Genomic DNA, 24,403 nt, shown 5'->3' with positions numbered 1-24,403 from the left:
TGATTAAATAAGTTTGGGAAACCATGCATAGAAGAACCATGAAACTTTCCCTCAGCACAGAACATCTCCGAGCCTCTAGTGTGTGGCTGGCATTGCAAATCTCCAGGAGAAAGATGATACAGCATTTCCCAAATTTATTTGTCATAGAACCTCTTTTCTCCCCATGGGACATATCTTGGGGGCGTGGTGTCAAAAAGAATACACACTAAGAATCACTGTTGTAGAAAAGGGAGCCGCTGAAGTCCTGCAAGTAGGGAAACACCATCAATTATTGCTTACCAATGTTCCAGTGAGTGATGACAACGTAGATGATGGTGGCGCCAACAGGCTGTACCATCTAGGCCAGGTGTGTCAAAAGCTACACCATCTAGGTTGTGTAATTACATCCCATGATGTTCACACAAAGATGAAATGACTTAAGGATGCATTTCTCAGAACACAGCCCCATTATGAAGTGATGCGTGAATGAAGAGACAGATTCATGTTTTAACCAGATCACTCTGGAGCCTGGGTGGCGATGGGTTGGAGTGGATTAGATGAAAAGTTGGAAGACCCATTGGGTGGCTGGACCTGGCTGATCTGAACAAAGGGCCATGACAGTGGTGATGGGGGGGCAAAACAGAATCAGAGATATTTAGGATATTTAAGATTGATCAGATATGAAAGGCAAGGATGATGAAGAAGCCCAGGATGGTCGGAGGATTCAGCTGTAGGAATCTAGAAGGTCAGAGCAGAAGTGAAATGAGGCCTTAAGTTCAGAAGAGACTTGTTGAGTGTGAAGATCCTGGGGCGCTGCAGGGTGGGGGGCATGGAAAGTGGGCAGGGAAGTTCAACCTGGAGACCACCACTCAGGAACCAACAACTTGCAGGTGGTAATGGAAGTGTCAGTAGGGAGGCTTGTTTAACAAGAAGGCATAAAGGAAGAACTGCCCACCTCTGATATGCTCTTAAGGACCTTCCACAGTCTGGGGAGCACTCACCAGGTACTTGCAAATTTTGGCCACTGCCTGTTGCTTGTTGTCCCAGGGTTTCCGGCTATAAGCTCTTTTTGGCAATTCCCAAGCCATATAGCAAGAACAGCGGAACAGGGTCTTCACACATTTCTGGGGACCAACAGGAAGAGAATGTGGGATTCCAGCACAGCTGGTACATGTTCCAGAAAAAAAGACCATGAAACTGGATTTTGGAAAATCAATTCCTTGTTGAAATATAAGGTGACATTGGCTGTTTGGAGGAGAAATAGATACAGGTACCTTTGGAAACAGACCTTGCTGTCCCTAAGTAACTCAATAACTGCACTCAATGGATTGTTAGTGATTCCAGCTTGGGTTCTGTAGAGGGAGGAGCACCCACAGGGCCCAGGGCTGAGTGCACTCACCTGGCCCACCTTGGCATTGCCCTCTTGCATGGTCAGCAGCAGGGGCACCAGGGTGCTGATGAGCTGCTCCTCCACGGCCTGGGTGCGGGCTGACCGCAGCTTCTGGACCACTTTGCCATACAGGTTGACGGAGGAGCAGCGCACATCTTCCCGAGGCTGGGGCAGACCTGGAGGCTCAGGAGCACCCCCTCCTCCAGGAGGCTGCCCAGGCCTCTGTATCCCAGCTGGGGACACCACAGCCTTCCTCCCACCCATTCCCAGGGTGCTCCAGGCACAAGAAGCACAGAGAATGGCAGAGGCAAGCCGGGGGGTGGGGGGTTGATCTGGGCTGGAGTACCCCTTGCCTGTGCCTAGGTTAAGAGGTCTGCCCTCTCTTCCCAGTCAGGGCTCAGCTAACCTAAGAGATACCTCCATGCCAAACAGAAAAGTACGCTCTTTTTCAGGACCAATTAAAAAAACACACACCCCCTAGGGTGTGTATTGAAAATGCCTGTCTGGGAGACTTGACTATGTGAACCCATTACAAACGCACACACAGCAGGTGGAAGGAGTTGCCCTTGTCCTGGGCTGACTGGCTCTGCCCAGGTCCAAGTGGGGCTTGGGAGTTATTTTATGACCCAAGTGGGTCATAAAACTGCTCCCTACACACCAGCCCAAACTCTCCCCCCATAAGTCCTGGGGGACTCCTTACATCACTGAAATGTGGTAGTAGGACCTGCAGCATCTCCACATAAACCAAGTTGTCTGTCAGCTTCCGGTCCTGCCCCTTGAAGATGGTCTTGAGGTTGTGGACAGCCTCCACCACCAGCAGCCCATCCATGCTTTTCAGGCCCTTCACCATGGAGGGCAGGAGAGCCTGTACTTTGGCTGTCTGTGGGGCAGAAGCATTGGGGCTGGGGGTTCCTACCTGGGCTAACCAGTGGGAGACCCAGCCTCACACTCATTGAGATGAAATGGGTAAAGCAAGTCCCACCTCCGGGCCTTTACTTATGTTATCTCACCAAACGCGCTCACTCAAGCCCTTCTGCTTCCCAAAGCACTCTGGCCTCACTGATCCTGATACTTGAGGCCCTCTGTTGTCTGCTCTCTTCCCTGGCACTGGCTGGCTGGATAACCTGCACTGCTAGTCAGGTTTTTGAGCCTGCGTCATGTGCCTTTGTCCTGCTATATCAGGAGCTGCAGCAGTACCTGGTTGGGGAGGGGGCAATTTAAAGTGCTAACGGCACACCAACAGTCTGGTCCTCACTGCCTTCCACAGGCCCTCCTTTAGGGTCATCGTGAAAACTCTGGATTAGAAACTATTTCAAAAATAATAAAGTATCTAGAGAGATGGTTCTTTAGGCTTATCCATTTCAACATAGCAGGACAGAAACGGACTCTCATTCCAGTCACCAGCATCTGAGTCAACGATGGCCCAATTCTATCCTTCCTCCAACCCAGGGCTGGGCCAGACCAGGCCATCCTCCACTTCCACTCACCTTCTCAGTCCTGCTGGCCAGGATGACCAGGCCTCGGATGGATAGCACCTTCATGATGGGGTCCCGGTGGTTCAGGCCCTCTGCCATCCGCCCCAGAGAGTACTCCTCTGGGATCCGCCGCACCTGCTCCATCTGAAGGAGCTGAGGGAGTAACCATAATCACGCTCTGGGCCCAGTCGCCACACACACTGCTAGTGCAGGCTGGATGACCAAGGTGGTGAGGAGGGGGCAGGGAGGGGTTTGGGGGGGCCATGAACGCTGCTGTCTGGTCAGCACTGTCCAATGTGAGCCACAGACTAAGTTACCATTTTCCAGTAGTCACAGTAAGAACTTTAAAAGAAATAGATGAGATTCATTTTAGTAATACATTTTATTTAATTCTATATGTCCGAAATGTTATTTCAAAATGTAATCAATAAATAACTTATTGATATATTTTACTTCTTTTTTAAATGTTGAACCAAGTCTGGTGTGAATTTTACACTTAGAACACATTTCAGTTCAGTCAGCTGCTACATTTCGAGGGCTTACGAGGCGACCATGTTGGGCAGCACTGAGTCTAGTCAATAACAGCTGCAGGCTCCCCTGTCTCCACCCAGTCCTCAGAGTTGTCTGTCGACTCACAGCCCTGTCTTCTCTGCCCCCCTTTCTTTGCCCGTTCTCCTCCATGAGCTCCCCGCCTCTCAGGATTTTAACTACTCTCCAGAGGCAAATAACTCCCAAGGTCTTCATCTCCAGTCTCAGTCTTTGTCCAGAGGTTCTGACTTGGAAAACCAGAAACCGTCCTCTGGACACTCCATCAGCACCTCCCGGCAAAGCTGCTGCTTCTCCAGCTCAGAGTCTCTGTTTTCCCCCCTCTGCTTTTCACCATCAGACTCTACTTACCTTTGGGGCCTCAACACCCTCTAGGCTACACTCTGACCACTAACCCACTTCTAACCAAGCTGCCTGATGTCCGTGATGGACCCAGGCTGATGCTGCTGCCCCTCACCTCAAGACTCCTGTTCTGCTACCACCCCCATCAGAGTGAATGCCTCACTATAGCACCCCAGTTTACACACAAAGGCACACAAGGATGCCAGGGGAATCTGGGAAGCATGGAACAGAGTGAAGGAGTGGCGAGAAGAGGAAAAAGGGAGGCGTGGGGAGGTGGGAAGGAGACCTATACAAGTTCTTTAAGAAAAATCACACTGGGAAGACGGTGAACTCCTCAGTGCTGTTCACCTACTGAACCGGGGAAATGATCAGCCATGTGAACTGACCCATGCCCAGGGAAGGCCGGGGAGGAGCCCAGTCCTAGGTGTGGTGCCCAGCAGGTACCTCCACGAAGAAGGCGGTGGCAGTGATCTTGTGCTTCTCGTCCCCTCGCTCCAGAAGCGGGATGAGCAGGTAGAGGAGGCGGCACAGCTCCTGGCAGGAGTATTGCACCATGGCCCTGGGGGCGGGGGAAGAGGAGCAGTCCCCTCGGTCTCTCCAGTCCTGGGGGGCCACCGTGTGCACATCTGACCATAACACAAGAAACTCCGGGCAAGGCAGAGTCACCTGGCTCCTGTGTCATCAGGACTTCCCACCTGCGTGGGATCTCAGAGGTCATCTAGTTTAACTGCTTTGTTTTACAAAAGGGGGAAGTGAGGCCGGGGAAGCTATCTTGCCAGAGAGCACAGAGCTAACCAGTAAGGGAGACCCCCAAGCATGCAGGAGGAGAGGACTCACACCAGGGGGCAGCCCAATGGTTTCCCTTCCACTGTCATTTCCTTTGACCTCACCATTGCCCTTCCAGGCAGCTTACTGTTATTCTCCTTGTTTCCTAGAGGAAGAAACAAAGACTCCAAGCATGACTGCCCAAGGTCCCAGAGCTGGTAAACAGCAGTCGGAGTCCCAAATCAGGGGGCTGCATTCCAGCTGCCTCGTTCATTCTACTAAGCCAGCGGCTGTCAAAGTGGGCCTGGGACCAGCAGCAGTAGCATCCCTGGAAACTTGTCAGAAATTTATATCCTCAGGCCCCCACGCCAGATTAACTGAATCAGAAACTGAGGCTGGGAGCAGCAGTCAATGTTTTTGTGAGCCCTGAAAGTGACTAGGAGGTGCACTCAAGTCTGCGGACCACTGCACACAACTAGTGAGTCCAGGGAAGAGCGGCTGCTGCACAGAATCGGGAATAACACAGCTTGAGTCAAAGTCTGGCCCCTCCGCTAGCTGTATGACTTTGAGCAAGTCACTTCACCTCTCTGTCATGGGTAACACTGGACTAATAGTAACACTATTTCATGAGTGTAGGGTAAGTAAAGTATCAGGATTTTCTGCCCTCCCACCATTAGGATTGATGATGGATCCCTGGGGTCCTGAATGCATGCCTGATGGCGGTCACCTGCAGTGGTGTGTGGACATATGTAGCTGGGTACACCTGGGCTGAGAGAGACTGAGCTTATAAGGGCGGCATCATGGAGATGCCAGCAGAAGAGAGTGAGAGAGACACAGAAAGGAACAGCAAAGTGAAAGGAGCAGAATCACCAGAAGAACCAGAAGCGAGAGAGCCCAGAAAGAGTGAAAATTTGCTGGGGGCTCGGTGGCCTGCCAGCCTCCCAGCCCCCCGGCACCCCAGCCTGCCATGTATCTGGTAAATCCCAATAAAAGCCTGCAAAAGCCACTGAGGGCTCCAGGACTCTCCTCCTTTAACCTGTCTCTTGGGTCATAGAAACCCTGCTGTGTCTTCCTGCCGCTACAATGAGTCATGGTGCAAACTAAATGAAATGATCCATGTACACAGAGTTCTTTGCATAGTGCCTGGAGCATAACAAGGCCTTAGTCAACATCGCTGGGTCCTGAGATCCCCTGGGAGGGCCTCATTCTGGGCCATTAGGGTGCAGGGTAAGAAACTGGCTATCCTTGCTGGAGTCACATCACTGAAATCAAGGTGTCTTCTCCTGACCTCATGGAAAGCTATGTGTAGAGAGAAGGAAGAGCCCTGGTCTGGGCTGCAGGTCATTTCCCAGCTTTGCCACTTCCTAGCTGTGTGACCTTTGATACATAACTGTCCTTCTCTGGACCTCCTCCTCTGTAAAAAGTGCATTAATAATCCCTGCCATACTAGATACTGTAATGATAGTAAAAGCTAAGCTGGATTGAGCTCTTATATGTAAGTGGCTATTCAAAGAACTTTATGTAATCCTTACCCTAAACCTGAGAGGTGGGGCCTGCGCTATTTCCATACTATTGATGGGAAAACTGAGACACAGGAGGCTACCCAGCTGTGGGTTACACAGCTGGGAAGTGGGGAGCTGGGGTTCACAGCTGCAGGAAGACTGACTCCAAGGCCAAACTCCTGACTACTCAGCTCTACCACCATTTCTGTAATTCGGTGGGAACTGCATTCATGACATGGTAAGCTTTGGTGCTTTGTAATAACACGCTCTGCACTTGCCAGGTGCTGCTGTAGCCACAGTGTGCCTCTGCAGAGTATGTGCCCTCTTTCCTCTCCCCGGTGTAGAGATGGGATGGACGGGGCGAGGGTCTTGCCCAGAAAGAGATCTGGGCAAGCGCAAGTCCCTCTGAAGATGCAGTCTCTCGCCTCCCTCTGGCCCCCGCCCAGGTGGTCTCCGCACCTCGCCAGCAGGGACACTCCACGATGGTGGTTCTCCGCCTGCTCCAGGAGCTCCCAGCCGCCCTGGTTCTCCAAGAAGGTGGCCTCGTAGGAGCAGCCCATCTTCAACAGCAGAGTTTTCACCACTTTGACCACCCAACTGCCAAGACAAGAGGGCTGAGACCTCATGCCACCCTGCCCTGGAGGACCACACCTCCCACAGCCCCAGGCTCACCAACTGTGGCCCCCAAGTGACCAGAGAAACTCCTTTCTGTCCCCACTCATTGTCAGATAGTGTCACTGTATCTACAGAGTAGCTTTTCAAAATAATGATTAGCCTTGAGAACAAGAGAGTAAACAGAAGCAAGATCTGCCTCCCTTTGGACACGTTGCTTTTACCCTCCCTCTTCTGAGCCTCCCTTTCTGGAGAAGGAGGTCTGAGCCTGCTCGCCAGTGTCCAGGTCCTGCCTCACTGCAATCCTCCACCCCCTGTCAAGCCCCCGGGGGCAGGAGCCCTGCAGGACAATCCTCTCTGCTCACTCGAACAGTCTCCTATCCAGACCTGAGGGCTTCACTGCCTTGGAACACTTAAAGAGGGATTCCCAAACCCGAAAATCCATTTGAAGAGGGATTCCCAAACCCAAAAATCAGCACAGCAGAAGTCCTGAGGATTTTGACAGTCCATGGACCGATTAGATGGGACTAAGACCTCTCAGCTTTTTAAGCTCTTAGGTGATTTGGGAAGCGTGCCTGGTTAATCTAGGATCATCTCACCTTGAGATCCTTAATTACATCAGCAAAAACTCTTTCCAGATAAGGTCACAGTGATAGGTTTCATGTGGACATGTCTTTGGGGGTGGAGGGAGGCACCATTCAGACCACTATACCCAGAAACCACCTCATGGTCGTTCTGCTCCCTTCAGCATGGCATTTGCGGGACTCTGCTTGTCTGTGTCACAGACTCTGCTTTCTGTGGTGCGGAGGTGCGGGCGGATATTTAGGCTCCCTTCTAGCTCCCTGTGTGGGCCTCAGCTGGTGAAGCCCTCCATGTCGGGAACTCTTACCCTTCATCACTTGTCAGTCAAGAACTTTTCTGCTACATGTCCCTCTTCCTTCTCCCCCAACCCCTCTTCACTTTACTCAGTTTTTGTTTTCAAAACAAAGGTGACACCTTCAGGGCAGCACCTACAAATGTGAGGTTAATTGAAATTGGTGCCACAGCCCTGGCATGAGGTATTGCACTGATAGTCTCCTATTTGGTTCTGACAACACATCAGTGGGGTAGTCACTTACCCTATTTCATAGGCTAGAAAACCGAGCTCCCATGAGGCTACATTAGGTACCCAAAGTACAGAGCACTAACTGACAGAGCCAGGACTCAAACCCCAGGTGTTCTGACTTCAAGTCAGGTCACAGAGCTGACTGTCCTCTGCCCCTCAAAGTACACCTTCCTGAGCTAACACACAGCAGAAGCCAAAAAGGAACAGATTAATAAAGTTGACTACATAAAAAATCTAAATTTCTGGATGGTGAAAGACCACAAAACGGTTGCAGTTTTACTGGAATAAAATGACAAAGTTAATCCTTAATATGTAAAGAGTGCTTACATTTAAAAAAAAATTCCCCAACACGCCTATCTAATTGGGCAAACAAAAGGAAAAACAAACAACATTTAGGCCTCAATCTCACTCATAGAAAGAGAAATAAAAACTAAAATTATAGCAAAATACCACTTTCTAAAAAAAAACTTTCAGATAGGAAAAGACAAAAATGATTTATGGGGCTTCCCCAGTGGCGCAGTGGGTTGAGCGCACTGCTGTGAAACTGTTCGCAGCCTCTGCAGCACCGGTTCGACTCCCGGCCAGCCAGGGAGATTCCCTCACGGTGAGGTAGACCTCTTCTGTTGTGCCTGCTGCTCCCCTCAGCAGTGCTTTTGGTCCTTCTGCCTGTTCTGCTCCCTGTTCTGCCTCTGGTGAATTCTCTCACCCTCCCGCACCTCTGGCCTGTACCCCAGTGCTTGTATAAATAAATAAATTTTTTTTAAAAAATGATTTATGATACATTGTGCCAGGGAAGGTATAGGGAAATAGACACTCTCATACACCACTGGAGGAATACCCTTTGTGGGAGGCAGTTTGGCAAATTCAGTGCTTTAGAAGTTCCCTCTCATCACTCACTGATCAAGAACTTTTTCCATCACATATTTCTGTTCCACTTATGCTTAAATGCAGGGAACATTGATGTACCCATTCTACTTTCAGGAATTCATCCCACACATATAATTGCACGTAAGCATGTAGACATAAAAGCAAGCAAACTCACTGCAGCATTGTTTATAATTGCAAACAGCCGGGGAGAAACTAAATCAAGCGAACCCTAGTGAAATAAGTTATAGTCCCTTAGGATTCTCTACATGGGGATATTATGTGGCTGTTAAAAAGAATACAGCAGCGCTATACGTAATGATCTCCAAGACATAGTATGTGATACCAGCAAAACTCTCTAACTGTGTAGGCCCCTACCATTGGTGTAAAAATATAGACTGTAAGCGCATGTGCTTATCTCTGCACCTCGGGAAGGACATGAAGAACCCAATTATTTTGGGAAGAGTAACTAGAGCAAGAGGAGGGAGGGAGATTCACTTCTAATGATTTTTTTTACCCATAAAAGTTAAATGGTTGAGTCTTAGATACAAACTAATAAAAACAATACATCTAGGGAGCAAAGAAAAAGAGAACTGGTTAAGAGTCGTTTGGGGAGGGGAGGTTCTTTTCTGCCATCCAGCACTCAACTTGGGACACACAGCAGGTCTCACAAACAGCTGTTGAACAAATAATTGGCCCTCATGAAAGTGTGCCTCTGTTTTCTCATCTGAGCCCCCAGGCTAATTTCTATTGATCAATTATCCTAAAGACTTTCAGAAAGACTCTTGCTGGGTGACCCTCTCCGGAGCCATGGATGGAGGGCCATACCGCACAGGCACGAACACATCTGGGTCCTTCTTGGTGTCCTTGCGGGAAACCACGCGGCTCGGCAGGTTGAGGCCAATGTGGTAGTGGACCTGGATGAGCAGTGCCAGGAGCAGCTGGGGGTAGATGCGTCTCACACGGCCCGCGCAGCTGTTGACAGACAGGAGCTCACACAGGCCGCTGGCTGCCTGGGGACAGAGGGGAGGCTGTTGGGCATCCAGGCCATCACCTCAGTACACCTGGCAGGGAACCTGGACTGCTTCCAGAAGGCTGGGCCTGATCTTTGCTTTTGTCTGACCCAGCCTGAGAAAGTCCAGAGCTCCTCACCCACCTTACCCACCAGCCCTGGGAACCCTGGTCCCAAACAATAACAGTACTATGCCTCTTTGACTTTGACACGACCCTGGAAGAGTCATGGTAGAGGGATCCCTTCCCACTTCTTGTGAGGCAAACAGTCTTGATTTCATTGTGCAGGTGAGGGGATAAGCACAGAGAGGCCGAGGAACTTGCCCAAGGTCATCCCATGCCTTGAGCACAGAGCTAGGACTTGAACCAGGTTTTCAGATATGGCTGTAGTCTGCTCTGCCTCTTCCTTGTTCATAACACAGGCACACAGACCAGGAGGGGTCACCAGTTGCCTCTTCACTTTGAGTCATTAAATGAGGCTTCCCCACACGGCCATCAGCCCAGAGAAACAACCCCCAGCCTCAGCAGGTGCCAGGGGACCCAGTCCCTAGCCCAAGCCCACCCACCTTGCACCCCCACCCCTTCCAGACCAGAGGTCGCCATATCAGCCCTTCGATGTTCTGGGAACTTGAAGACAGACTTCAGTTTGTGGGTGTTTGGCCCATGGTGTTCTCTGCAACTCTCCAACTTTCCACCTGCCATGCCAGTCCAGCTCTGGCCCTGGCCTAGGCCACTCCTCACAGTCAGCTAGCTCACCGAGTCCTCTCTCACTGGCAGGAGGACAATATGGGGGCTGAGGGCATGAGGAGGTGAGGGGTTGGGGGCCACAAGGCCAGATGGCTCATTGTAGCCCGCAACTCCCTGGACTCTCTTTGGGCCCCAGATTCATCCTCTATCAAGTGTGGTTACTGATTCTTTTCCAGGCTACTCTACAGGTTTGGTGGCAATTGAATGGGAGAGGAGAGAGGATGCTTTATAAAGAAATGATCAAGATCTCTACCACCAAGACCCCAAGCAGCTGACCCTACACAGCTGCATTTAATTGTGAAATGAGGGCCTTTCTGAGGACCTAGGGATTAAGTCTTAGGGCTATCACTGCTATGGCCTGACTTCTATCCCTGGCCAGGGACCTGAACCACATGGTACAGCAGACCTCTCCTGTCTTGCCCACTGGTCTCCTCTGTAGTGTATTTTAGTAGATCCACCTGTTCTGCTCCCCACTGTTTTTGGTGAATCCTCTTACCCTCCACATCTCTGACCTACACCCCAGTTCTTCTACACAAAAAATAATTTTTAAAAAAAGGTGAAGTAAAAGAACCAATGGCATCTTCCTAGGGAAATGACACAATGTGGCTGGAGAACAATAAACGGCCATTATTTGTATTTTATAGTTTAGAAAGTCCTTTCACAAACATTCCTACTCTTCCACTAAACAGATCTATTTTACAGATCTAAGTACCAAGGCTACAGAGGGGAAGTGATAGACCAAGGTGAATAGCGGGTCAGGGACAGAGCTAAGACAAGCCTCTAGGGCACAAAGTCTACATTTTTCGGTTGCCCAAAGCTAATGCCTGAGACCAAGAACACAGTCTGTCATGTAGTCTCTAGTGATATGCCATAAGGCCCTGCTCTTGACTCAGTATTGCTCAAATGGCTTATCAAAAAAATAATATACAAGTTAGTCTAGGCTGTGTAGAGGCTTAGACTATGCTTGTTGAACAAGACACACGAATGAGTGCTGAGAACGTGCTCACACACACTGGCTGAGGAGGAGCAGATAGATGCTCAAGACAGGAGATGTATAAGTGCTGGTGTCTTATTCATGGAACTCTGTGCTCAGGTGCAGGCAGAGACCTGGTAGTGGTCTCTGGATATAGGATGTGGAGGTAGGAGTCCTGGGTCTGAGTCCTGACACTGTCACTCAACAGCTGTGCAATGTTAGGTGAGATATTGCTATTGCCTGTCTTTGACAGCAGCACCCACTCCTCAACCCACCAGATTTTATTTCCGTCCCTCATCAGAATGTCTTGCTCTCTGTTGAATCTCTAGAACCTATGAGTGTGTCTGGTACATAGTAGATGCTCAATAAATATTTGCTGAATAAATTAATCAGCCCAACAAAAATATGTTAAGTGTCTCCTGTGTACCAGGTATATGTTAGACATGGGAATATTATGATGAACAGAACAGACTCAGGCACTGAGTTCATGCATCTCAAGGATTAATCAAATGATCTCCTATACGCCTATGCTGTCAAATCACATAGGGATAAACTCTTCTGAGATAAAGCATGTAATGCTAAGTTTAATGCAAACAGATTTAATCTGGTCAGGAAGATCAGGGATAGCTTCCCTGAGGAGGTGATGCTTGAGAACTAAGAGATAAGTAGATGTTAACTTGGCATGAAATATCTTAGGAGAGGAAACAGCACATGCAAATGCCCTGTGACAGAAAATAGCATGACATCCTGACAAAGACCAGAGAGGCTGGAGCTGAGCAAGCAAGAAGATCATGAAGAGCAGTGAGGCTGATGAGAGGGGCAGAGCCTCTCAGCACAAAGAGCAATACTGTGTCCCCCTGGAGGGCAATGTTAAGTGATTGAGGAGCTTGAGAAGAACAGATGTGCTATTTTCAAAGATTTTTTGGCTGTAGTACAGGTTGGAATGGCAGAAGCAGAAGCAGGGAGATGAACAGGGGCATTATCCAGCTGACTTGGACCGGGGAGGCAGGAAGAGAGAGAGAGAAAAAAAAAATCCATCTCTCCAGTCCAGACAGAGCTGGCTGCCTTTCCCAGGGCTGAGCTCTGAGTCTGGCAGCAAAGAGCACTTAAATATTTTGTGTTGCCTACTGAATGAATCAGTTACCTCTTTTAACCTTCACAACTGCCATATGAGACAGATAATATTATTTCCATTTATAGATGCAGAGACTGAGCCTCAGAGAGGTGAAGTGATTTGCCCAGATCACAAAATAGTAACAGAGCAAAGCCAATTCTCAGACAGAGGTCTGAGTCCAGGGTCTTTCTGTCTCACCATCCCAGGCTGCTGCTGTCACCCAAAGCAGTGGTTCACCCAAAGCAGTGAATCACAAACAAGAGCCCTAACCCAAGGCCACATTACTAGTTCCTGATGTGGGGAAGCGTGGGGCAGGGCACTGGAAGCTAAGTGCACTGAGCTCAGATGCCAGGAAGCAGGGGGCAGTTGGGACAGCTCTCACTGCGAGGGGCACAATGGAAGCCCGGCCCTTCTTGGTGACAGGTTTCTCCTTCAGACTGGTCAAGAGCAGGTCCAGGAGATCTCGGATATCACAGCTGGGCTTGCGCAGTATCAGCTGCCTCCACATCTCTGCTCCATTGCTGCGAAGTCATGAGTGGGGGGAGTCAACAGAGACGGGGCTGTGGGCCCACCACGTCACCCATGATTTGGGGAGGGAAAAGGATATCCATGGGCAAGTGAGCAAGGAATGGTCCAGATACATTCCCCAGGAGGCCGGGAGCTAACAATTATTGAAAATCCTATTTCCCTGTTACCATGCCAGGTGCTTTACATACAATTTGCTACTTCAGCAATTATTGGGCAGCTGTCATACGCCAGACACTAGCCAAATCCCTGGGAATGCAGGTTTGGACAAGCTATTCAAGACCTTAAAGGTTACTGAATGCTCACAAAGACCCTCTAGGTAGGTGGTTACTTCCATTTTACAGATGAGGACTTCAGAGGTGCAATCACCAGTTCAAGACCAGACAGTTTATGAGCTGAGCTCCAGGGTCAAGTGATCAGAACAGAAGTCTCCAAAGCCTGTGCTCTTTCCTCTATGCCAAGGAGCCCTGTAGGGCCTGGATCTTGCATTTGCCACAAGATATCAAAGAGCACCTGCTGCTGTGCCTTCGAAGGCAGTACTCCAGCAGGGGAAAGCATGTGCGCCGGTGGGCACCGGCCTCCCATAGCAGGGAATTTAAGGACAGACAGAGCAGTGTGCTAAAGAGTTAACAAAACCCTTTTCCCCTTCTGCGAGAGCATTTGAACCTTCCATTAACTTTCTAGCTCTGTTCCCCTGGAAACCTGATAAAGATAGTATGTCAACTATGTTGCTAAGCAACATTGCTTATGGTAAAAATGACCAGATTGGTAAATTGCATCTGGACTGCGAGAAACTATACATTAACTATAAAAACTGATGGTGACGCTGTAGCGTCAAGCTTCTCAGGCTGCAGTGACTCTTGTGACTGGGGAACTCTTGTGTCTATGGGAACCTTGAAAGCAAAGTCCAGAGACTCGTGAGAGTTACGAGTTTCTGTGAGACCCAGGCCGGTTAAGCAGAGCAACTCCGGCACCCATCATGTGGGTTTCAGTCCCTCCCCCGTGAGCTTTCACCTGGAGGTCCCAGTGGACCTTGGATCCAGAGTCAAGAGTAGGGTGAGGAAATTGAGGCATCCAGGGCGCAAAATTTAAGGGGACCCTCACTCTAAGGCTCATGGAAGTGCAGGTGGAACACCAGAGAACAAGGGCTTCCTTAAATTTTGTCCCAGTTCTATCTGGCCTGTAGCTGGGACTGCTGCAAAGATTCCTGCAGACTGGAGCCCCAGACACTTGTGAACTGTGCAGCCAGAAAGGGTTAAATTCTTGCAGGTGGGGGGACAGATATAGCCCACTGGCCTCACCATCCCCATTGCTCTTAGTTTCTGAGTGGCACCAACTGTCCTTAGAAGCACAGCCCCACACACAGCTCTACCTTACATTCATGCTCAAGCACTTGCTTGCTGCCTTGTTTCATTCCTTCAAAGGTTTGGAGCCATTTCCTGCATGAGGAGGCTGGAACAGACAGACTGGCCTGTCCTGCCCATGAACTGTGCTTCCTCTACCTATGAGACCACAGCTCCCTGAGGACTGGGAGCATGGAGCACCCCTGCACAGGTCCAGCCCTGCAGGCAAACGGTGCAGCTGGCTGTAACACGTGCCACAAGCACCCATCTGGGATGGGAATGCAGGCATTATTTTCTCTTATTTGCCCATGGGGGAAGCTCAGAAAAGGCAAGGGTTTATCTAAGACCACACAGCAACATGAGGCAGAGTCAAGAACAACACTCGGGCCTCATTTCTGTGTCATCATTAAAGAGCTTGTCATTAAAGACTTGGAGGGGGTCAGATCTATGTTTATGTCTCGTTATATTGCTTGTTCACCAGAGCAAGAAAATTTTCCTGAGCCTCGGTTTCCTCATCTGTAGAATGGCTTATATTAATGAGAGCATGCATTTATGCTCAGCATGGGTAAATTGCAGAGCTCAAGAAGCACCTAATAATTGTTCTTAGCACCATAGATCATGGAAGAGGGACCATCAAGGAGGGCAAAGAGCTCCTCTAGGGCTAGGAGCTGCTCCCACTCTTTGAGATGGAATGGCTGGAAACCCCCTCACTTGGTACCTGTCCAGTGGGAGGGGACACATGAGCAGGGCCACAACGACCTCAGTCATAAAGGAGCTGGCCAGGAGAGAGACAGGCAGCAGGGCCACCTCACGGGCCCGTGGCTCCTGGATGTAGCTCAGCTGCATGTAGATGCTCTGCATGATTTCTGGGATCTGGGCACAGAGAAGCAGTTGTGATAAGGCGGGGGTGCAGTGGGAGAAGCCAAGGGAGGCTTGTGAGGAGCAGGGAGATGGGAAGAGGAAGGAAGAGGGGTGACAGGACAGAATGACAGGGGAGAGAAGGGAGGGACAGGAAGGTGCACAGGAGAGAAATGGGATGAGAGAAGCAAGCAGAGCACTTGCTCCTTCTCTGGGGATGAGCCAGTTTGCCTTTTCTCCCCCACTGTCCCCACCCCCATGGTTGAGTGTTCTCAGGGGCTGGGAAGTGAATCCTTTCTCTCCTGCCAAGTTGGGAGCACCAAGAACTCAGCCACCACCCCCCAAGACCCCAGTGCATAGAGACCCCAACACCCCTCATTTTGCCCACTACCAGGCAGCCAGTCCCTAGCAGTATGCAGACCCTGTGCTGTTTCCCCATGCCCGCCTCTACCCCCAGGGGACCTTACCACCTCCACTGCCCTGTGGCGGTACCACTCCAGAACCGAGCTGAGCGTGACCTCCGAGGCCAACTGCATCATCTCCCCCGAGTCTTTCCCTCGTGCCTCTGAGCCACCTTTTAGTCCTTCCAGGGCTGCTAGCAGCAGGTCCTTTACCTGCTGGGGCCCCAGGAAGTCTCCAAATTCCTAAAACAAGGTTCAGAGATACTGACACAGACAGACCCAGATTGAACTAGACAAACACACAGACACCAGCAGAAACACAGAGGTCAGCAGGGCAGACCATGCACATCTGGTTAGTGTTAAACCCTTCTGGGTTCAAGGAAAGGGCGACGTGGTCCCCGTCGGCAGAACTGGGTGACATGCTTCCAAGAAAAGGGAGTCAGTGGGGGCAGGCACCAGGGAAGCCTTCCTGTAAAGAGGACGGACCTGAGCCAGTCTGGAAAGATGAACCAGAGGAAGTGGCATTGGGGTAGGGGGCATGGCCCCTCTTGGGCACCCTCCCCACCCTGCCCCCGTCCCAGGAAGACCCAGAGCTAATAAGCAGCAAGTGGTCACCGCGATCACACGCAGAATGTTCTGGCAAGGGTTGACAGGATTGTAGGGCCCCAGGAAACGTTTGTTGCTCTCATACAGCTCTTTCTTGTTCGTCTCTTCCTTATCTCTGATTCCTGCAAGGAGAGAACCTTTTCAGAGAGGACTGACTTTTTTGTTAAACATCGATGTAGGCAGTACATAAATCATAAAGAGCTAGCTAGTTTGATAAATTTTCACATAGTAACTAAAAAATTTTCACCTAGTGAATGTATTGGTAAAACCAGCATCCAGGTCAGAAACAGAATATGAGCAGCACCAGGAAACCCTTCTTGTGCCCCACTTTCAGGTCTCTATCCCCTCCCCCACCCAGGGTAACATCTCACTTCTAAATGCACAGACTAGATTTCCTCACTATGGACTCTGCATAAGGGGACTCATAGCATGCAATCCTTGAATCCAAGTTCAAGGATTCTGACTCTTAGAACCTCCAGGTGAAATACCTCCACACTTCCACACTGTTGCAAGTAGCATTGGTTCATTCATTCTCAACACTGTATAATTTTCCATTGAATAAACATACTACAGTTTATCTGTTCTGTTCTCCTTTTGATGGGCATTTGGGTTGTTTCCGGTTACTATGCATAGTGCTTCTCTGCACATTGCCCGTGTGTAGGTATGTAGGAATATGTGTAGGTATACACCTAGGAGCAGAACTGTTACATTCTAGGGCAGGCACAGTTTCAGCTTCCGGTGATGCTGTCAAACAGTTTCCCATGATGGGACGTCAATTATGCTCCCACCAGCAGTGTCAAAGTTCCAGGGGCTTCTTGATTCACCAGTATATGGCATGTCTGTTTCATTTTTGCCATTTGAGTAGGCGGGTGGTAATACCACCTTGAAATCACATCACCCCTATTCCAGGCACTTCCAATCCCCTTTTTTGCTTTTGTTTCCTTAGTACTCACCATCATCTGATTTATTATATATAGTATTTCCTTATTTTGTTCATTGTCTCCTGACAAGAAGGTAAACTCAAGACAGAAGGGTTCCTTAATCTCTTTTCTTTTCTTTTTTTTTTTAAAGATTTATTTATTTATTTATTTATTTATTTATACAAGCACTGGGCACAGTCAGAAGTGCGGGTGGGTGAGAGAATTCACCAGAGACAGAGCGGAGAGCAGAACAGGCAGATGAAGTACACTGCTGAGGGGAGCAGCGGGCGAGGCAGGAGAGGTCTACTGCACCATGTGGGATCCTCGCCCGGTGGCTGGGGATCGAACCAGAGCTGCAGAGGCTGCGGGCAGCTTCGCAACCCAGCGCTCAACCGCTGCACCACCAGGGAGGCCCTCCTTACTCTCTTTTCTTCGAGTCTGTGTCCCCAGTGACTAGAATAGTACCTGGCATGTGGTGCCTCCATATTTTCTGTTGAAGGGAACACATTTCAGACTCACTTCCTGAGTCCTTACTGTGGCTGGCTGGGTCCTAACTGGATCCCCCAATGTAGGCCAGGTACAGGCATAAAAGGGACTACTGAGGCAGAGTGACCATAGGGACCACAGTTGGGGATTGTTTATAAAGGGAAGATGAATCCAGAGATTTTCTCCCAGCTACATACCTTAACCACTCCAGAGCCTAGCATTCTTTGTTCATTCATTAAATATTCATTAGGCACAACCCTATGCCAGGCGCAGGGCAGACATTGGAAATATACTGGTGAGCAAGACATAGCCCTGCTCTGGCCTTAAATGGGGTTATAGCGCCTAGTGAGGAAGACAAACCACAAAACAAGTCACTTAAGGGCCTCCCTGGTGGCACAAGGGGTTAAGACACAGCACTATGAAGCTATCTGCAGCCACTGCAGCATGAGTTCAATCCCTGGGTGGCCAGGGAGCTACCCACATGGTGCAGCAGAGCTCTCCTGTCTCGCCCGCTGCTCCCCTCAGCAGTGTATTTCAGTCACTCCGCCTGTTCTGCTGCCCACTCTGTCTCTGGCGAATCCTCTAAACCCCCACACCCCTGGCCTACACCCCAGTTCTTGTGTGCATAAATAAATAAATCCTTAAAAAAAAAAAGAAAACAAGTCATCCCAGTTATCATGTCTGGGTATACATGATGGCATGGGAATGTGAAAATGAGAGTAGCAAATTAAACTTGGAAGGATAAGGAAAGGTTCAGGTGAAAAGATTGCATAAGTCAAAATAGATTAGTTATAACCCTGTCCTTGGTTCTGTGAGAACTAAGTTTTCACACCAACTTCCACAGCCCCCACCAAACCTTGTGCTTGTCTCTTCCATCTCCAACTAGTGCTTATTGACAGGGCTGCAGTCACTTTCCAGGCAGAGCACCTGCTCAGCAGCCTTGCTCTAGAGGTACTCCAAAGGGCTTACGTTTTTGGAGCTCCAGGATGGTATAGAGGATGATGATGCCATCCAGAGCCTCCCGGCCAATTTCCTCCTCAGGATCTCCAACGCGAAGGATGAGCCTCCCCAGCAGAAGTCCCAGCGTCGGGAACCCAGAGGACATCTGTTTGTGTTGTAATCTTAGGGACTAAATCTGATAGGTGCAATCATGCTGTATAGCAAGTGGTGAACACAGCTGGTTTGTCTGGCCCTGCTAACTGAGTCCTCTGGAGATAGCAGGGACCAGCTGGGAATCTCTGGACAGATGCACAGCCTCCCTCAGGGTTGGGAAGATTCTCCCTAGAGGTCTCCACCCTTCCCAGGGAACACTCACAAAGAAAGGCAGGGTGAGAAGGGTGTGATTCAACACGGAGACATTGCTGTTCACAGCTCGTCTCCGCTCATGGGCCTTCCCAGAGTTCATCCAGGGTCCCAGGGGCTGTGAGGACAAGGGAAAGACTCCAAGTTACAGGCTGGATATCAGCCCCTTCTGCCTGCCTGACAGGCAACTTGTCATATCCTCTCTCTTCTTGGAGCATAGGGAGACATGGGGTCCAAGAGCTGAGAATAGGACTGAAAGACCACAGGGGAAATGAAGGTCAAGGAAGAAGGTGAACAGGTAGAGAATCTTGTGCAAAGAAGTGAGAGATATGAGCGAGAATGGAGAAAGCAGAGGAATGAGGGCAGCTGTCGTCGGAGCATGGGGGAAGGAGAGAGTGGAGAGGCAATAAGATGAGCCAGGACCTACAAGAGAGGCAGGAAGACAAACATTGGCACAAGATGAAATCCTGAAGTCAAATCACTCTTTCACATACCCCTTTCCCATGACTCCTGAGCCATTTCTCCTTTCCCCTCCACCCTTCTCCCCTCCCTGCCCCTGTACCTCCAAGATGCTCTTCAACCCAGCAGGAGTGGGGTCTTCAACAAAGAGGGCATTGAGCAATGTCTGCAGGGCATCCAGGGTCTGAGAGTAAAGTGTCTGTGAAGGAGAGGGGGAAGCCCTCGTGGCACAGCTGCAGAGCGCCCAGGTATGAGGCAGGGGAGAAGAGGGCATTTGGTTTCAGGAGAGTTGCTTTTTGGCCCCACCTCTCAGACTAAAAGGTGTATAATCTTGGACAAATTGCTTCCCTTTCAAGGATTTGTTTCATTATGAAAACATCGGGAGGAAGCAGAGACCTAGCATTTGCTGAGACCCTGCCATAGGCCAGTGGAGCACCTGGTGACTTGCACAACCACATCACTTTGTCCTCAAAGTGTTTTTCTCATTTCACAAATAAAGAGACAAATGTTTTTCTCATTTCACAAATAAGGAAGTTTCAAGTTATAAGGAAGAAAGGAGAGGATGCATAGGAAAATGCTCTAGAACTATACAGCCAGATAACTTTTACTATTGTCTCTGGTTCTTTTTACTTGCTATTCCTAGAAGCAAATAGATTTTTCACATTGTCCCTTCCAGGAGCCTCTCTCCCCTGCCCAGGTTCCTCTTCCCCTGGCTACACGACAGTCCTGAGTTGTCCTGGTACAACTCAGGTACAGGCATGACATACGTATCCACAAGGCTGAGCACTGGAATTGAGCCAATCTCCCTTGATTCCCCTCCTCCTGACAGCAACCCCCTTCTGTCTCCCAGACAGTCATTGTCCGGGCTTCCTGAGACTGTGTACACCGGGGTTACTCCACAACCACGGAGCAAACCTCTCTCGTCCACTATCTCCTCCTTCCTGCCCACCTGCAGCCCATCGCTGTCTGGCACTGCCCTCTACTGGCTGGGTCTGGCACTACAAGGGGGTTAAAGGCTCTTTTTCCAGCCTGCCAAGGATTCCCACCTTTCCTTTGGGGCTTCTTTCCCATCTCAAGAAACCAGAACCTTCATGCTGCCAGTATGGTCTGGCCCCGTGGCTCTCTAGTCTTGCTTCCCAGAACTCTTGACTCACCCTCTTGGATCCAGCCACACGGCCTCCTTGCCATCCTTTCAGTCATTGAAAAGTCACCCACGGCACAGGCTGGTCCCTCCGCCTGGCGTGCTCATCCTTCTGCCATCCCCTTCAGCAAACGAGCTTTTCTTTAACCCCTCAGCTCCAGAATCACACCCTCTGACCCCATCTATCGAGATACCCAGTAGAGGTTCTTTAAAGCACCAAGGAATTCTTGCTTGCAACATTTACCACCATTGTAATTTGGCATTGATTTGTGATTCTTTAATAATGTCCATCTCCCCCCTGTCCTCACCCCTACTGTATTTTCACCCAGCACTTCTGCTCAGGCACTCATTTAATATTTGCTGAATGAAAACATGAATGACAGTGACACACTGAGCTGAAAACCCTCATCTGAACAGCGCCCTCCCCCGCCCCCATCAACCCTGCCTCCTATAAAAAGGGCCACCTGTCAGCTCTCCTAGGACAACCTTGCAAAGGTCTGAAGATGTCCAAAGGAGCCCCTTAAGATTCAGCTTCTCCAGACCTCAGCTCCAGCTCACCCAGTTTTTTTCTTTTTTTTTAAGATTTATTTATTTATGCACACAAGGGCTGGGGTACAGGCCAGAGATGCAGGAGGGTGAGAGGATTCACCAGAGACAGAGTATCACCCAGTTTTTCTTCATCGGAGTCTAGTCCTCGATATCTCCTCCTATCCTGGCCTCCTCCTTTGGTCATGCCAACATCTGCCCACATCCTGCTCATAGGACAGGACCCAGAGGTGGACAGAGCTGACCAGATGACAGCTCCCCTTATTTCAAAAATCCATTCGTTCACCAACTATTGAACGCCTACTGGGGTCAAGACAGGTCAGGTGAATTGCCCAAGGCCACGCTGCTGAAATAGGAGAATGGGGATCCCATCCCTGCCCCTGGAACAACCTTCCTTCTCCGGCTGGCAATCCAGAAAACTGCCTTTCTCTCTAGGGACTCTGTATACCCTAAGGGCCACCGGGAAGGAAGCTGGCTCACCTGTATGGCCTCAGCCTTGGCCATGTCTCTCTCCTGCATGGCCTGCACAGAGGGCAGGGAGAACACACTCTTCACACACGTGTTCACCAGCTCTGCCCGCTCCCACACTCCCAGGGCAGGCTGCTTGTGGCTGGGGGAGACAGAAAGCACAGGCATGGCATGAGAGCTCCTATGGCCAGAGCAGGAAGTTAAGGATGCAGGGCTGGGGTGAGGGTCATAATTGGGGAGAGTCAGAGCCACAAAATGGCAAGATGAGGTGCAGAGGAGGAGGGAGTGGGTATGGAGGGTGGACAGCCCTGGGGGCGACTAGGCAAGGGTTGTGGAGAAGGCACGGAACAGGTTGGGGGCACAGCAGAGAGGCTCCAGAAGAGACAGGGAGAGGGAAGGGGGGAAAAGGGCAGGGTCAGGGAGGGGGCCCCGTGGACACCTCAGCTCAGTCAGGGTCTCCATGGCCTGCTGGCGCGTGGAGCTCGAGAGGGAATCCAGTGGCTCCTCCTGGATCTGCCTCTGGTCAGGGGACCACAAAGGGGCCCATTGAGGAGCGGGCAGGCCACTGAAGACCCCAGGACCCAGGCCACACCTCCTCACAGGGAGCAGGTGATGCAACCCCTCCCCCTGGGCGCAGCTGCCCACGGTGCCACGGCCACCTGGCTCACCACTCAAACCCCATCCTGAGCCCTTGGTTCAAGGCCACCAATAACTCCCCACACCCTAGCCAGCTGCACCCCACACATAGGGCTCAGTAAGAAATGTTTCAGCACGGTGGGGAGGTACATTTAAACCATGGCCTGGTTGCTAAGAGAGGTCTAGCAGAACGCCTTTAAAATGTTCTCCTAACTTATATAACATTAATGCAATGTTACCATAAAAAAAGGAATTGGAAATAATGAGGGGAAAAAATGCCCTAATTACTTCTCACCTTTAATCTAGCACCTACACGTAATAGGCGTTCATTAATATTTGTTAAATGAAGGTATCAAGGGAAAGGATTTGTTTCTCTCTTTAAGGGAGCCAAAGATAAATAGGATTTTGGAAAATGTTGGTGGCTATTCCTGCGCACCCCATTCTGGTGGATAACAGACACGATTGTATTTAACAAACAGATAAGGTAACTCTAGGAAGTTCCGCACCAGGAGAGAATGTGGTCATCACAATAACCACCCCCAGGTGTGGGAGGCGCTCCAGCGAACTAACCAGTCAACACACAGGTACCGTCATGGTTATTATGGAGCTGAGAAGAGTGGAGCTCAGAGAAGGCAAGCGGCTTGTCCGAGCTCTCACAGGTGGTGGAAGGCAGTTAGCAGGGAAACTGAGACCTAAGTCCTGCCTCCTCATCCTGTCCTCTTCCTACCTCAAACCCAATGCTCCCAGTCTCATCAGTGGCTCCTGCTCAGGGCTCAGGGCTCCCGCACCCCACCCCAGAGCCACAGACCCTCTGTGGCTCCCGCACCATCATCTTCTTGATCATACTCTTCTTTCCTTCCACATTCAGCAGATCCTGGTTCTTCTGGAAGGAGAGGGCATTCTCAACCTTGGGAACAACAGAGGGCAGAAGCACAGAGTGACAGCCACAGGGAACCCAGCCCTCAAGGGCTGCATGTTCACCCCCACTAGCTACCGCTCACCTGCAGGCAAGTCAACCTGCTCCACCCAGCTGCCAGCCCCCAGCGTCACTCCAGAGAAATGAGAAACTAGAGGTGAACTTGGGGGTTGGGGTGAGAATTTGAGAAAATCATGGTGGCCTAGAGGGGGTGGAGAAGTAGATAGTCCCTGAGATTAGCATTTAGAGGAAAACCAGATACCAAGAACTGCAAAGAACTCCCCTCTCTCCGTTCAACTAAGGGAGCAGAGGCAAGAGCTAGTGGGGCAGAAAGAGGCTCAAACCCTCAAGCTGAAATCTCATCATTAGTAGTACTTCTTCAGGTCCTCTAAAAACTACCCTTCTGAGGGTGAATATTAGTTCAGTTAAGACATTCTGCTACCTGAGGGCGGAAATGCATTAGCCAAGGTCCAATTAATCTATTGTCTTTAGCTTAAGGCAAAAGAAACTAGCAGGAAATAAAATCATTTCACACAGCAAAGAAAGCAAAACAGGTGGCCTTGCGGACAGTGTGGTGGGTTAAAGATAACACAAATTCTCCCTATTCTTCCCATCAGATGACAGGTTACCCCTGTCCCCCAGCTCATCTGGCCACTTGCTTGGGCCAAGAGAACACCGTGCCAGGGGTGCTGTGCCAGGGGAGCTCATAAGGGAACTGACAATTTCTACCTTTCCCCACTGGAACCGAGCCGCTGTTTGGGCCGCCCATATCCTTACTCCCCCAGCAGTCAGTGAACATTTCAACCATTAAGTTTTGGGGTGGTTTGTTCAACAATTGATAACAAACTGCAACCTGGTGGTAGAATTGTTAATTTAGGTCAGAGAAAGCCTACGTGCGGAGGTGAGTTCTGAGTGACAAGAAACAGGTGTCCAGGTGGTGACCTAGGGGTAAAGTCTGTCTGTCTCCCCAGATTGGAATGTTGGTTCACTGTTGTATCTCTTTTTCCTCAAACAGTGCCTAGCACAGAGTAGGGGCTCAATCAAATTTGTTGAATGATTGCAATAAAAACTTCTTTTTGTGCAGGTGTCATGCACAGAGTTCTGCATACATTACCTAACCCAGACATCAATTCAACTTTATTACGTATGTCTTACAGAAGAGAAGAACATTCCCAGCAGAAGAAACAAGTGCAAAGGCCCTGGGGTAGGAATGAATTTGGCATGTTAGTTCAGTTAGTATGGCGAGATCAAGGTGGACAACTAGAAGAATGCCATAAGATGAGGAGAGACACTCCCCAAATTCAGGGAGGACCTCCTCTTAGTCCTATCACCCTCACCCTACCCTGTACTGACCCCAGGTGCTGACGCTTA

The 24,403-nt window shown here is 50.0% G+C and overlaps 1 protein-coding gene across 1 annotated transcript in view; it reads right to left on the bottom strand.

Annotated features, from left to right (window-relative positions):
- The window catches only part of MROH7 (maestro heat like repeat family member 7), a gene marked incomplete at both ends in the record, with an annotated part of 38,168 nt that overhangs the window by 4,658 nt on the left and 9,107 nt on the right, over positions 1–24,403 (bottom strand). Inside the window, 17 exons of the mRNA XM_084242314.1 lie at positions 981–1,103; positions 1,379–1,534; positions 2,070–2,249; positions 2,857–2,997; positions 4,177–4,291; positions 6,459–6,596; positions 9,409–9,593; positions 12,808–12,946; positions 15,012–15,166; positions 15,619–15,795; positions 16,168–16,280; positions 18,534–18,669; positions 18,880–18,984; positions 19,429–19,524; positions 21,493–21,622; positions 21,920–21,999; positions 22,943–23,023. Of these exons, the coding sequence (XP_084098440.1) occupies positions 981–1,103; positions 1,379–1,534; positions 2,070–2,249; positions 2,857–2,997; positions 4,177–4,291; positions 6,459–6,596; positions 9,409–9,593; positions 12,808–12,946; positions 15,012–15,166; positions 15,619–15,795; positions 16,168–16,280; positions 18,534–18,669; positions 18,880–18,984; positions 19,429–19,524; positions 21,493–21,622; positions 21,920–21,999; positions 22,943–23,023 (2,250 nt within the window). The remainder of the gene's footprint in view (positions 1–980; positions 1,104–1,378; positions 1,535–2,069; positions 2,250–2,856; positions 2,998–4,176; positions 4,292–6,458; positions 6,597–9,408; positions 9,594–12,807; positions 12,947–15,011; positions 15,167–15,618; positions 15,796–16,167; positions 16,281–18,533; positions 18,670–18,879; positions 18,985–19,428; positions 19,525–21,492; positions 21,623–21,919; positions 22,000–22,942; positions 23,024–24,403) is intronic.

This window comes from Talpa europaea (genome assembly GCF_964194135.1).
Source record: "Talpa europaea genome assembly, chromosome: 9".
Lineage (NCBI taxonomy): Eukaryota > Metazoa > Chordata > Mammalia > Eulipotyphla > Talpidae > Talpa > Talpa europaea.
Note: the sequence above shows the minus strand (reverse complement) of the source record. Positions and strands in the feature narration are given on the sequence as shown.